At 35.5% G+C, this 15,857-nt stretch overlaps 1 protein-coding gene across 6 annotated transcripts in view; it reads left to right on the top strand.

The window, feature by feature from the left end:
- The window catches only part of LRRK2 (leucine rich repeat kinase 2), a 135,069-nt gene that overhangs the window by 73,214 nt on the left and 45,998 nt on the right, over nt 1-15,857 (top strand). For all 6 annotated transcript variants that reach the window (XM_045776530.2, XM_045776532.2, XM_045776533.2 and 3 more), the window contains 9 exons: nt 514-743; nt 1,185-1,312; nt 2,699-2,917; nt 6,308-6,509; nt 7,552-7,640; nt 12,782-12,969; nt 13,852-14,006; nt 15,275-15,421; nt 15,561-15,752. In XM_045776530.2, coding sequence (XP_045632486.2) covers nt 514-743; nt 1,185-1,312; nt 2,699-2,917; nt 6,308-6,509; nt 7,552-7,640; nt 12,782-12,969; nt 13,852-14,006; nt 15,275-15,421; nt 15,561-15,752 — 1,550 coding nt within the window. The remainder of the gene's footprint in view (nt 1-513; nt 744-1,184; nt 1,313-2,698; nt 2,918-6,307; nt 6,510-7,551; nt 7,641-12,781; nt 12,970-13,851; nt 14,007-15,274; nt 15,422-15,560; nt 15,753-15,857) is intronic.

Below are 15,857 nucleotides of genomic sequence, written 5' to 3' on the forward strand. Positions count from 1 at the left end.
AGTTTAATGTAACAGTATGCGTATATACTCTACTTTGCTTCTCTGTCATATTAGCTTTGTAAAATTTTGGGCCTTCTAATTTTTAGGGTTTTATTTGTGTTATTTAAAGAAACACATATATATATATGAGTTTATATATATATATATATATGAGTTTGTGTATATATATATATGAGTTTCACACATATATAATGCTAATTAGTTCATAATTATCAGCATTCTAATTAGTATTGCAAACATATTTGATTATTTCTGGTGATAATGTAACATGTCATTATATTTAATAATGCTACGAATCATTATCAACTACATGAACATCACTAACAAAACATATGCATTAATAGTGTGTTGAAAGACATGTATGTTATTACGCACATGAGCTGTGCAGTCTTTTGCACACTGTATTTTAGAACTAGTCTGATATTTTAAAAATTTCAGCACATAAGAATTCACCTATGTCTTATGTACACTGTTAAGCAGTTTATTATTTAATTTTTGTCTTTCAAATACTAGGTTTCTTCAACAGCGGTTAAAAAAGGCTGTGCCCTACAACCGAATGAAGCTTATGATTGTGGGAAATACTGGGAGTGGTAAAACCACCTTATTGCAGCAATTAACGAAAACCAAGAAATCCGATCTTGGGGTGCAAAGCGCCACAGTTGGCATAGATGTGAAAGACTGGCCGATCCAAATAAGAGGCAAAGGGAGGAAAGACCTCATTCTAAACGTGTGGGATTTTGCAGGTATTTATCTTACTAGAATCTTTTATTTCTGTTTATCTTTTCTTTAGGACAGGGATTAGAAGCTGAGATTAGAAGCTGCAAAAGAGCTGGTAGATACTGCAAAGAGACCTGGTAGAGGCTATAGAATTATTCCAAGGCCGTTTACTTCTGATTTTACCCTTGCCACCAGAACGCATTCTGTGGAGGGAAATGTTAGGAACCAGTAGGAGCCAGCCGAAGCTTAAATACTTGGTGGGTAGTTGACACACGTGCTAAAAGTTGTCAATCCCTAGTAAAAACCCAGTGTAGTCTTCTAAACATTGTCTGTTGGCTGTTTCTGTCTTTTTTTTTTTTTTTTTTGTATGCTAAATAGTAGATCGTATCACCTAAAAAAAATTTTTTTTTAAAGTATTCTTGCCTCTTGTTTGGAAGGCTAAAAAGAAGTTTCCAATCTTTATTTAGGTCGTGAGGAGTTCTATAGCACTCATCCGCACTTCATGACCCAACGAGCCCTCTACCTTGCCGTCTATGACCTCAGCAAAGGGCAGGCTGAAGTGGACGCCATGAAGCCTTGGCTCTTCAATATAAAGGTCATCTGTTCTAATCATTTGGAAGTAGAAAATAAGTTTTATTTTTGTGTGTGTAAGGTAATTTATTTTGGACAAACAGTCGCTTCTAACAGTCTTCTCAGTTTTTAAAAATAAAGGTAGAAGCACAAAAATTTTGAGTTAGAGAATTTTTAGTGTCATTAGGTTGTGACATGAAAATAGTGTGTTCCATATCAGTATATGTTATAGATACTTAAAACCCTTTAACCTATAAGAATTGAAAATATATATGTTGAACTACTTTTGATCATTTTATTTTACTTTATTTTATTTTTGAGGGGGGGAGGGGCAGAGGGAAAGGGAGAGAGAATCGTAAGCAGCAGTCTCCATGCCCAGTGTGGAGCCTGACACCAGGGGCTCAGTCTCACGACACTGAGATCATGACCTGAGCTGAAATCAAGATTTGGACGCTTCACTGACTGAGCCACCCAGGCGCCCCTGATCATTTTATTTCTTAAATGGAGTATGAACTTCCCTAATTTAAAATAAACTATACTAAATGAAAGCAATGCATGCATCGTCAGCTGCGTCCTCACCGGCAATGCTGTATGAGTGACTGCAGATCTTACACTTCTCAACGGTACCAGATTACTATGCTTAGATTTGGAATCTCTCTTTGTGATTTTCCCACTTTGCCCCTGGCTATCATGCTGTCAGCTAGTTCTTGATGTAGTAAAGGTTTTTAGAATTGAGATAAAGTTAGAGTGAGTGATGCTCTTTGAATGAAGCTTCAATGGGCTCTTCTGTGAGTCAAGTCCTTAAAAAGGTTTGTGTCAGGACATTTTAGCTGATATTTCGGCCGCCTACAAGCTCATTTTGTAATTTCAGTAATTTTTTTAACTTCCTTTTTTGGTCATAAGTAGCCGAAGTGAGGAAATATCATAGTGGCGGTCATACTTGCTGTTGTTGTCCATGTGGACGGCAAGTTGAATGACTTTAAAATGAATTCAGGGGATTGAATTTACAGATAAGGAAGTGAAAATATAAACCATATTATGTCACTTTGATATAGTCTTGGGTTTATTAAATGCTTATTTTATCTAGAAGTCCAAAGTACACTTAGAGAATAACCCGTTTTGAGGCATTAAAGAAAGGAAACGTAAAATAGACTACTACTATTATATAGGCTGCCTGAAAAGGGGTAAACTTGGAATAAGAAGGGACATAAGAATGACTTTAAAATTTCTTAAGGTTACATATTTCCCCTAAGTTTAAGGAAGGAAAGATAGTTGACATTTTCTTCTTCTTGACACCTTTTAATTTTTCATTTCCACTCAGCTGAATTTCATAAAAAGTGGCTGTGAACAGAACTGTAAGCAGTCTTGATTTTAAAACAAACACAGGAGTATTTTGTATCATTTCTCGTAGGCTCGTGCTTCTTCTTCTCCTGTGATTCTTGTTGGCACACATTTGGATGTTTCTGATGAAAAGCAGCGTAAAGCCTGCATAACTAAAATCACCAAGGAACTCTTGAACAAGCGGGGGTTTCCTGCAATAAGGGATTACCACTTCGTGAATGCCACTGAGGAGTCCGATGCCTTGGCAAAGCTTCGGAAAACCATCATAAATGAGAGTCTTAATTTCAAGGTAATGTGGTTAATGCCTACTGTGGACTGGTGGATAAATGTAATTGATTCACTCTCATATTACACAACTGCTTAGAAATGTCAGAAGTGTGGAGAAAAGAACAACTATCTTAAAATTATGGTGTCTTTCATAGATGTTAGCATTATTAAAGCGCTTCAGTTTTATAGTTGCTTATTTATGCCATGCCTCATTTCAAATGCATAGAAATGGGAATAAAAACAATTAGAGAATCCTGAAGGAAAACTAAGAATGTCTGAGAGACTGAGAGAATGTTTCTGAGAGAGTCTGAGAACATGTTTCCGATGCCCTTTCTCTCACAGCTTTTTGTGATGGTGATTCAGTCAAAGAATGCAAGGGAATATTGGGGTCTTAGGGTCATCTTTTCTCTCTTCTTCTTTGTTGTTTCTCCCCTTGCTGCTTTCTCTTGGAGTACCCGTTTTACACGCATCTTCAACTTCTGTGCTGCTCCTTGGCGTCTCCGGTCACTGTGATACCTAGTCCACGTGTTTTTCTTCCCTCCATATTGTGAAATGCCTCTTTCCTGACGTTGCCGAGATCAGTAATTTGATTTTCAGCGATGTCTAAACAATTTTTCAGTCCATATAAACTGGATTTTCTATTTTAGAAATGATTTTTTGATTTCCAAAGTTCTAGTAGGTCAAATGTAATTCATAGGGTTCATAAAACACACATAAATTGGTTATCAGGGAGACTACTTGTTTTTAATACTTTCAGGAAAAAGAAATCTTTCCAGAGTTCTACAGATGCCGTGGTATAAACTGCACTGAAAATTCCTCACATAGTTCAATACGCCGAATACAATGGCGAATTTCATTTTTGGTCCCTGTTGGTTTACCTCATTAGCACTAATGATCAAGGCCATGGCTTATAACGAGGGTCCTGTTTTGCCTGGGCATTCCCAGTGTAATTAATAGTGTCCCACTACGTTCTCAAAAGCATTCCAATTTGGATGATAAATTACATGGTCACCCTGGTTATAATGTGTTGGCCAGTTAGCTTAGTTCTGTTCCATTTGCACAGATTATGCTCCTATCTAAAACCTAATGAGCCATTTATAAATGTGTTGGTCTTTGTGGTGCCCAGGGAGAGAATTTGCATGTTTGTATCTTTCAACACATTTATCACAGTCACTAAAAGGTTTTGCCAATGGTGGGTCAGTAATGGCATCTTATGTAAGAAGAATGACATAGTATTTATTTGCAGGTTTTCCAGCTCTCCTGTTGGACAGATAATTAGAGAGTAATGTGACTTTCAAGAAACAAATATGCAAAATTCATGCATCCAATTAAATATTCTCTTTATCCAGGTCGTTTTCTTCTGAGACTATACTGTACTTCCAGAACTTTATTGTTACTTATAACATTTTAATAGCTCCTATTTTTATCGTATTTGTTGGCACACATATAGTTTATTTTTAAAAAAGACTTCTTGGAGAATAGTTTGTTTTGAAAAAGCCTGAATTTAGTTGAAACAAATAGATATAGTATGTATAGTTTAGTTGAAGTGTAGATAAACTGGTTGGTTCATCTAACTGGACTAGTAGTGCTTTAGCATGATAGCAAGTTACCACTATCAATAAGACCAATTTTCTTCCCACTTATAAGTGAATTCTGAGGCTGACACAAGGAAGTAAAACAAATGCTTTGAGAAATCGCTGCATTATTTGAAGAAAGATGTATATTGCTAATGGTTGCATCATTCTGGTATTTTGGTTTGAAAATCTGTTTGATTGCTTTGCAGAATACTGGCTCTTTCAGGATCTTTCAGAACCAATGAACCTGTCAGAACTTGGATATTCTTTCCTCCCTGAGATGCTTCAACGTGTATCCAAATAGCAGCTTTTTAAAGCCATTAGAGATCTTTTTTTCCCCCTGTCATTTGTTTTTCATTTTCTCCTTCTATCTTGGCTCTTCTCTATTCTTTCTCTGTCTCGCCCTTATTAACATGTGTCTATGCAGACTCTAGAATATTTTTTTTTCTTTTTCGGCTCTTGGTGACCCCATAATCAAGCTAAAAGGAGAAGTAGGACAAAACAGAGCTCCATGCCAACATTATTCCTTTCAGTCTTGTCCAGCCCATTAACAGAGCGGAATCTTCTGCTGGCCCTGTCACTCAGCCCTATAAAATTCATCCCTTTGCTATGTAATTTGCTTTCTGTGAGAACCCTTGTTTACTTCTATATGTAGGTTTTCTTTCTTGGGTTAAAACACAAACTTCAATATGAGGTTCTATTTTATCTTAATTTATAAATGTTGAAGAGAGGGAATATGAAAAGCGGAGATTAGTGGAATTATGTTTAATTTGCTGGGGCATTGGATACATGAAAACAATTTTTCGAATGATGGAGGTGAATATGTAAGTAATAATATGGCTGCTATAAATAAAACTCCTTAAAGTTCCAGTTACGAGTAGAAAAAGAGGACCTTAAATTTGCATGTGCGTGTGTCTAATAAAACCCAGTTTCTGTTTATAATAAGTTTAAGAATTTAAGTAGAAATTGTCAGGTAAAAAGAATACAAGAATATACGCAAGGGTTGAGAAATGGGGAGAGTTTGCCATCTGGTGGTTTTCTGAGGCATTTTAGTTACTATTGTTGACAGTTGCATCTCTATTTAAAATCAGATTTTCCTGGGGGGAAACAAAGTTTGGAAAAGATTTTTTATTATAGAAATTATCATCTTAAAGCCATTCTTTAAAAATGTTTATATATTTCAGTTAGTAGACAATGATTAGGTTATAAGTGTAACAGACCAAAAAAAAAATCATCCTCTCACGTCAAAATCATTTGTGTTTAGATGATCTTTTATTTCCCCAAGTTGGAAGTTCCGTGAAAAAGCGTAGTGTGGGTGAGGAGACTTCATGTCTTTCTCTGTTGATATGTACATTCCATTAATGCAACATTTGGCAAATAATAAGCACAAAATTTAGTGTTTTACCTTATGGCATGGATATTTTCATCTAATAAATAAGGCCCCAAAGCTTTTGTAAAACACTTACTGACCCCTAATGCTAGCATATCTATTGCATATATGTCTAATGTCTTAGAAAATAGCAAATCCTTTATTTATGGCTAATGACTTATCCTGGGTTATGTCATGGGTTTTCTGGATATTTAGATAAATATTTCCATGTTATTTTGTTTGATAGTTCTTTCTAAATTGGCCTCTGTGTTTATATTTTTCTTATTTTAATATCATTTTTTTATTCTTCACAATTAAATAGTTTTACATCATATTTGGATTTTATTAAAAAATACATTTCTGAGTAATATATCGCCTTCTTAACAACTATTAACACTGAATTTACCACCCACCTGACAAACATCTGAGTAAAATGGATTTTCACAGCTTGTCATGTGTAATTACACAGATCCGAGATCAGCCTGTTGTTGGGCAGCTGATCCCAGACTGCTATGTAGAACTTGAGAAAATCATTTTATCGGAGCGTAAAAATGTGCCAGTTGAATTTCCTGTGATCGACCGGAAACGATTATTACAACTTGTAAAAGAAAATCAGCTGCAGTTGGATGAAAATGAGCTTCCTCATGCAGTTCACTTCCTCAATGAATCAGGTGTGTGTGTTTGTTACATATTTGTCAACATTTATAAAATGTTGTCATTTATAAAAATGTATCTGAGTCTTGTATAGAATTTACATGCAAAACTTAACAGACTATCCATAAGATTCTTTGACCATTGACTTTTTCCTTTTGAAAGGTCATCATGTGCAATAATGTTGAATTTTCATATGACATATTATAGAAAAAACATTTAGAAACCATGTAAGGGCAGTAGTGAGAAGGGTTTCCAAGCAGAAGCTAAAACATGTGGGTTCTAGAAATTGACTTAACTATTCAGGAGCTTTGGGACCCTGGCACAAGCCATATCCTTTCATAGGATCAATTGAATTTGGTGTGTGTAGAGTTATTTGTATACTATAAAGGGAAATTATTATTGGGGTGGTCTCACTGGGCACTTAGAGGATCAGTGGTTGCCTGAGATAATGCAGCTTTTGAATGGCAGATCTTGCCTGTTGCACCGCACATAGTAAGCGTGATCTCACAGATGAAAACATTCCCACCAGCTTCTGTGCTGTTGGGTACTTGATCAGTATGACCTTGCTAGAAATGTGTGTGCTGATTTGTAATACCAGAGTAAGTGGCCAAGAAGCTGCTTTTAATCCCTAGATTCTGCTGTATGAAAAATAAATCTTCACATGGATTATAATCTGTTCCTTTTCTCCCATTATTCTTAAACCAGTAGCTTTCTGCAATATTGTTTCTTACCTATATTTGAAAATAAGGTATCTTTGTAGAATATGTTTAGAAAGCTAAAAATGTTTGTGAATTTTTTATTATTTGTAAATATATGCAAGATAATACATGCCATTGTCTCAAATATGCTTATACATGATAATTTTATCTAGTTAAAAAATATAATATTTGGACTTTAGAGCTCAGGAACTGGGATGCGCAGGTCCTAGTCTTAGCTCTTCCACTAACTGCTGAGATTTCCTCATCTGTAAAAAAAGGGAGTTGGACTAGAGTCTCTCTAAAGCCCCTTGCTATTTGTATATTGTAGATTCCATGTTTCATTGTTTGATTTTTACTGCAGGGGTCCTTCTTCATTTTCAAGACCCAGCATTGCAGTTAAGTGACTTATATTTTGTGGAACCCAAGTGGCTTTGTAAAGTCATGGCACAGGTTGGTGTCTGGTATTTTCGTAGCATGGGGGTAATGATTGAAGAGAAGCACAACGATTGAAGAACATTGAGCATTATAGATTTTGTATTCAGTTAAGGTAGAAAATCTTGTACATGTAGAATGTAGAACAATTCATGTAGAAGATTGCATTAAGTAGAGCTTCATGGAAGAAGGGAAGATGTCTGAGAATTCACTTCAGTGTCTTTGTTGCCAACTTACAGACAGATGTTATACCACTCTGGTCCACAGTGCTTTTCTAGATCCTGATGACGCTTTTTTGGGTCTGGTTATTGATATTGTCAGTTGAACGGAAGCTCCGTGAAAATCCTTGGGGCAAATATACCTAAGAAAATTGGGTTGAGCATAAAACCTTTAACTAGATAATATGGAGGGGAGATTTGCCTTTTGAGTGGAATACAAGCTCTAAATGCTTACAGTTTTGAAAACTGGATGGTGATGGTTATGGCTGTCCTTTCTCCATTTATATTTCATATGGAGAATTTTTTCTTCTGCCAATGATAATCAATTACCAATGAGTTTATCTTAATTAGTTATCATAACCCATCCCTATAGGTTTGCCATAGAAAACCATTCAAGCAGAATATACTAGCTCAGTGTTTCTCAGTGTCATTACCATTGACATTTTGGGCCAGATAATTATTTGTTGTACATTATAGGATGATTGGCAGCATCTTTGGTCTCTACCATCTTGATGCCAGTAGTATTGCCCCAAATGTGTCCGGCCATTGCCAAATATTGGTGGGGGTGCAAAATCACCCTGTTTGAGATCAGCTGCATCTGGCTTAATCATGAACTGAAGAGAGCTCAGGGAGGCTGTCTCTAGCACGTGCACTCACTGACAACCATTTTGTTTGTGAGCATAATTTTCAGTTTTGAACGTGACTCCCTAAATCCCTAAAATGATTCTTTTTACATTAGAATCATCTTTTCTAATTAAACCACAATAGTAATTAAATTCCCTCAGATAATTTTGAATGATAGTTCCTAAATTTTATCTAAGGGAAAAAAGGAAGATATTTTGGAGCGGGAATTCATTTTAGGCTAAATTCTATGTCATGGACCTTGAGAGCATGTTGAAACATTACTGCAATTGGCAATTGTAACATGACAGTAATAGCTGTTTTGGTAGATATTTTTAAAGTAGATTTTCCTCCTTTTGCAAATATGCCATGTAAAGTGTGATTCCACTCATCTATGAAATCGAAATGAAGCTGGTAGAGTGGTCAAGAGCACAAGCTCTGGAGTCAGCATGACCTGTGTTCAAATTTCTTCTATTTCTTACTAACTTTGTGACATTTCTTAATGTTTTAAGCCTTTGTTTCTTCACTTGTAAAATAAGGATAATGACAATATTATTTTTACATTGCTTCCCTTAGTATAAGTGGGAAGTAAATGTTAGCTAATTTTATGTTTGACCTATTTGGTAATTAAAGATATTATTTTAGGAAATTTTAAAAAACCCTTCAAAACTGTAAAAATGCATCCATGTAGTTTTGGAAAGTGTGCCAGGTACAGAGCTAAATAAAAAATATGTGTAGGTGGGTGCGTTCTGTACAGCAAAGGGAGTTTTAAATATACCCTGAAGATTTTGTTGTCCTAGATGGCACACTATATCAGAAAATAACTAAACTCCATATAGTCAAGAAAATGCTAAAGTTATACCAAAAAATGATGTGCTTCATGTGAACTGGGAACATTAAAGTTGCACAGATATGGATAATATGGGGGGGTGTATTTTATTTAGTAGAACAAAAAAGTGGTTTGCAGCAGAATCATCATCTTTTAATAAAAACAACCTTCCACCATAGCCACAATAAAATCCCTGAGGATTCCTGGAGTAATTAAGTTGAAACTCCATGAAAAATCTTATTAGCATAATTATACTATAAACATGATAATTTAAGTGAAAATTAAATAAAAAATTTGCATAGTTCAAAGTTATATTGAAAGATAGATCTAAAGAGTCAGTAGAATAATAATTTCAATTTCTTATTAATTTAATAAACACCATCGTTTTTGTTTATGCTGATATATTAAAATATAATGTCATTTTCACCAAGACTTAAAGAGAATGAAAACTATAATCAAGTGAAAACAAGAATGACTTGTCTGACATCCATCAGCAAAAATAAATAGGGGTATTCACCTCCATGAGTTATCAAGGCAAAAGCAGAAACAATTTCATGGAGCGGAAGTTCTAATGAGCCTACCCGCCCTCTTGTGCCCCAGACTATTAGGTCACCAAACTTATTAAAGAAGTTTCCATCACTGCACAGAGGAGTTTGCAAAACTCATTTAATCATATGATAAAAGAGAGATGAAAGGCACTTATTGAATTAATCAGGTGGAACATTAAAAAGCTTGCATAGCAATTTAATCTTGATAAAAACTTGGGTGAGGAATTTGGAAAATTTTCTTTCTTTGCATGAGGGCATAAATTAGCATTATAAGTTACGAGGCTGAAGGAATATTAAGAGTTCTTTTAAAGGTGATAAAATTAAGATAATGTTTCAGTTTTTTATTTCTGTGTAACAAGATGCCCCAAAACTTGGAGAAAAACAAGTAAAATTGGAGTAAAACACCAACATTTTATTGTTCCTCAGTGCTCTGTGGGTTGACTGTGCTCAGCTGAGCGGTTCTGCGCCACACGGCATTGGAAGGGTCATTCACTTGGCTTCCTTCATCAAACAGACTGGAAAGCCCGAAAGCGCTACACTCACATTTTTGGTGTGTTGGTGATCCTCCACGTAGCATCTCATATGACCAGTCCTTTCCAAGGATAGGCGCGGAAGTGCTAAAATGTCAGTTCTGCCACATTCCAGTGACTAGGATAACCAGAAAGCCCATCCAGATTCAAGACGAGGAGAAATGAATGGATTTCCTTTCTTGAAGGATCGAACACCATGCATGTGTAGGGAGAGAAGAAACTCGTGTGTCCATCTTTGGAAACTATCTACTACAAATAGTGGGAGCGCACCATAGATCTACTAAAAAAATCCAGTACAAACCTCTATTTTAAAATCAGTGTGGTCTAGGGGTGCATGGCTGGCTCAGTCAGAAGAGTGTGCAGCTCTTGATCCTCGGGGTTGTGAGTTCAAGCCCCATGTTGGGTGTAGACATTACTAAAATAAATAAACTTTAAAAGATTAAAAAAATAAAGTCAATGTGTCTAAATAAAATAAATTAGAATAAGTATACAATAATGGCTAACATACAAGGGTTACTTAAATGCTATTCAAACAGTTTCTCATGTAATTCTCAGAGAAACTCTCTTAAATGGTACTATATTAGTCCTCATCTTGAAGGTGAGGAAATTGATGGACAGAGAAGTTAAATAATTTATTCAGAGTTACATATTTAGGAAGAAGTAGGGTTAGGATTTCAAACTAAGTAGTTTGACTCCAATGCCTATAAACCTAACCCCAGGATAAAATGCTCCAAACTTTATTTTCCCCAAATTCAATCAGCCAATAATATTTCTGTGATACCTACAGTACAATGTTCTAGATATTGTTCTGGTGTTGGGACTGTAAACTTAGATAAAACAAGGTTCCTGCATTCATGGATCTGACATTCAAATGAGAGGAAATAAACAATAAATAAATACTTGAAATGTCAGGTGGCAGAGTGCTATAAAGAAAATGTGAAGTATGGTGGGGATGGAGAGTGAGTTGTCAGACATGGTCTTAGCTTCAAAAATGCCAGAACAGCAAATAATTTTCCTTACCACTTAAATTATAAGAGCAGTCTGGGCTATGGAGTGCACAACATGGGAGAAGTCCCAAACTGCAGTGTTTATTATTTAATGACCCATTTATACATTGTCATTAGACACCATTATGTTCAGCCAGTCATGCTTTAATTGATTCAATAAACATTATGTGTACCAAATAGAGATATAGAGATGAGCGAGACAAGTCCTTGGGCCTAAGGATTTTACAATCCAATATTTCACCCAACTACATGATAACGTACATAATATACACTCCTATTGAAGTATCTCTTACATCTTAAAAATCGACTAAAGAAATTAAGCACAAGGCTTTTTAAAAATTAATTTGGCTAAGTAAAATGAATAAGAACATGTGGATAGTAATGGCTAACATGAGGGCTTACTACATGCTAAAAATTGTTATATGCACCTTGCATGCCTTGCGTATGTTATCTTATTTCAGTGTCATGGTAGTCTAAGGGACAGTCACTTCTATTATCTGATTGAAACTGTGGCTTAAGAAAATGATATACCTTTCTCAAAATAACACAGCTAGTACTAGAGCCTGGATTTGAACCTGGGTTTGAATTTATACTTTTAACTGCCATGATGATGGTCAAAGCTGAAACTATGATCTCTACAATAGTATCATCTGAAGCTTCATCCCAGACCTACTGATCCAGACTCCAAATGGAGTCTAGCAAAATTCTGTAGTCACTTTGTTTGAGAATCACTGAACTGTACTGTACTGCCTCTCTTCCCATTCTGTTCTACAAAGTAACATTTCTGTGGCAAACCTGTAGTGAGTACACAGTCTGGAAGATAATTTCCCTATGAATATATTGTTGATCAGACTATAATAAGGATGAGGGGTATTGGATTGATTTGTTAATTGGAGCTGGGGAAGGCTTAAAATTCACTGATTTCAGAGGATCTCTTTAATTTTGGATTTGAATTCACTCCCTTAATTTAATAAATCTTTTGTGGAGGAGCGATTGCCCCACTGGGCTTCCAGGCTACATGGCTGCTAGTAGAGAAATTAGGTCCTCTGTTATACTTGACAACATTAAAATTGTTCTGTCATTTTCTCTGAGCAAAGAGACATGAAATGCTTCAAATTCAGAATTTTTCAGAAAATAGGGGCACCTGGGTGGCTCAGTCAGTTAAGCGTCCGACGTTTGGTTTCAGCTCAGGTCATGATCTCAGGGTCCTTATATCCAGCCCGAGCCCTGAGCCCCAGGTTGGGCTTCGTGCTCAGCGGGAAGTCTGCTTCCCCTCTCTCTGTTCCTCTGCCCCTCCCCCTGCTTGTGCACACACACTCTCTCTCTAAAATAAATAAATCAATGTTTTTTAAAAAGCTTTTCAGAAAATAAATTCTAGTGATTTTTTACAAGTTTAAATCTTTCAGATTTTGACAGTGAAAGTGGAAGGCTACCCAAAACATCCTAAAGGGATCATTTCACGTAGAGATGTGGAAAAATTTCTTTCAAAGAAAAAGAGATTTCCAAAGAACTACATGTCACAGTACTTTAAACTCCTAGAAAAATTCCAGATTGCCTTGCCAATAGGAGAAGAATATTTGCTTGTTCCAAGCAGGTAAACTTAAAAATTCAATTACCCTGTGGAAATTCACCATCTATTGTTATGTTTTAATTGTCAAAATAACTTTGGTTTATGATAAATGTATTAAATTTTTTTTGCTTCTTGTGTACACTTTCTACTGAAATGTAGCATTTTCTTTTAATGAAAACACTATAGTTGACATTTTAAAATATAGTAAATACTTATTTTATGTATGTAATTACTATTTGGTTAGCCACTGCTTAAATTACTTAAGAAAGGTAAGTAGTGATTAGTGTGTGTGTGTGTGTGTGTGTGTGTGTGTGTGTTCACATGTGTTCTTACATGGCATTGAGAGAGTTATATTAGACAAGTTCTGGGGAAATAGTGAGTTTTCATCAGAAGAATTTATGGCAGTGAATTTTCTGAGGAAAGTGGCAATACGATGAAGGCCTAAGTTCTAATCCTGTATTATAGAAATTTTTCTTGTTGCTTTATATTTTCTTACTGCTGGGAAATGTTATAAGGTGTATGACATTGAAAAGCGCAATTGCATTGATTGGTAGATACTATCCAATTCTAAAAATACATATACACTTTTTTCTAGGACATGCATTTTTTCAGGTTTCATACAATCCATTAAAACTTGTCTATGCATAACTAATTGTAATAATTTATTTATTAGTATAAATAGAATTGCTGAAAAAAATGTCATGCATCTGAGCATGCATTGGAATTGATTAAATAGCCATTGAATTTTTGAAGAAGGAAGGGCATGTGGCAAAAGAACATTATAAAAAAGTGCAATTGCTTAGAATATTTATCTTTGACTTATTGATTTTAGGTAGTAAAGCACTTTGGTTAACATGGTTGGGTGTTTTATGAAGCTATATAATGCTTATGTCCTTTTCTCTTTAGTTTGTCTGACCACAGGCCTGTGATAGAGCTTCCCCATTGTGAGAACTCTGAAATTATCATTCGACTATATGAAATGCCTTATTTTCCAATGGGATTTTGGTCCCGGTTAATCAATCGATTACTTGAAATTTCACCTTACATGCTTTCAGGAAGAGGTACGTATTTAATGAAGACTTAATATTTGAGAAGTTAGGGGGAAAGCATATTAAAATTGTCATGTCATTTTCACAGTTTACTTATTGTAAGGCCACTGAAAATCAGAAAATAAGCTCATAAATCTTCAGAGTAGCCAACATAAAGACACATAGGCTCACGTAAGTTCATGCAATTTGTCAAGAAGGCAATTTCCCAAGTCCTCACTTAAAGCCTATTTGTTTTTATGTTAGGCACATTTACAGTAAGTATGAATATCTTGCTTTCCAGGCCAACGTAGACTAGAAGCAACAATTTTAGAAGGTAATATTACTAGGAGTAATTGGTATATAAACACACACACACACACACACACACACACACACACACACACACACAAATGAACAAAGAAAAGCTAGAAGCGACTGTATCACTGCAAAGCCAGGGAGTTTTACTTAACAAAGTAACAGATTGTGACCCTTCAGACCATTCAGTGTAGAGACTTCATTAGCTCTCTTCTGCTGCACAATTCCTGAGGGATTTACAAAAAAGAATCAAACTGGGTGTTTATAATGCTAGCTCCTTCTTCTGGAAGAAGGGGAGACCTTAGTGCTCCAAAGGGAAAATATCATTTTTGGAGGGTTAAAAATCAGCTTTATGCAGCTGTTTCTGAATTCTGAAATAAACCTTATCTTGCTTCCAATTAATAAATATATATGTAGTTACATTGCATTAAAACGAAACATTCAGGAAGTTTTGATTTGAGTGTGACAACCAACCTCCTTTAAAGAGTTTTAAAAGTTATGAGAACTAGGGGCCCTTGGGTGGCTCAGTCAGTTAAGCGTCTGACTCGGTATCAGCTCAGGTCATGACCTCAGGGTGTGAGATCAAGCTTGCTTAAGATTCTCTTCCTCTCCCTCTGCCCCTCCCCAGGCCCCACTCACACACAAGCTCTCTCTCTTAGAAAAAAATTGAAAGTTATGGAACTTATTTATGATTCTTTTTCTTCTATTAAGCATTTAAACTATTTAACATCATGAACCTGAACTCTCTCTTGGATTACCTACGGGGCATTTTGTCTATTTCTTTGCAAAATTAAGGCTAAAATACTTAATTCCATGTATAATAGATATGGATGAGGATTTGTATCATTAAGAATTCCAATACTTTGTTTCAAAACAAATATCTCTGTTAGCTACTTGTGGTGTGTGCAGTGATTTTTCTGCTCCTTTAATTTATGGAGTAGTTCATAAATAATGGGTACATTTGGGTCCATTTAAACTTCTTTCAGAACGAGCACTTCGCCCAAACAGAATGTATTGGCGACAAGGCATCTACTTGAATTGGTCTCCTGAAGCTTATTGTCTGGTAGGATCTGAAGTCTTAGACAATCACCCAGAGAGTTTCTTAAAAATTACAGTTCCTTCTTGTAGAAAAGGTAAGGAAATTAATTTAAAACTTTGAATTGTACCACTAAAGAAATTTAAACATTTTTACCAAAAAGCTCTATAGTTTGCAGCTTTGAAACAGAATATGGTTCAGACAGGGTGTTGATAGCTGTCCTTTGGATTACGTAGGCTGTATTCTTCTGGGCCAAGTTGTGGACCACATTGATTCTCTCATGGAAGAATGGTTTCCTGGATTACTGGAGATTGATATCTGTGGTGAAGGAGAAACTCTGTTGAAGAAATGGGCATTATATAGTTTTAATGATGGTGAAGAGCATCAAAAAATCTTACTTGATGACTTGATGAAGAAAGCAGAAGAAGGTAGTGTTGATACAACTTTCAAATGTTTTTAAGTGATACTTTCCATACTTGTGGAGTTTTGTACTAAATGTAAAAATTACTCTTATCCATAAGGGATGAGTTAGA

The sequence above is a fragment of the Ursus americanus genome, chromosome 25 (assembly GCF_024610735.1).
Source record: "Ursus americanus isolate L20-20 chromosome 25, mUrsAme1.1.p, whole genome shotgun sequence".
NCBI lineage: Eukaryota > Metazoa > Chordata > Mammalia > Carnivora > Ursidae > Ursus > Ursus americanus.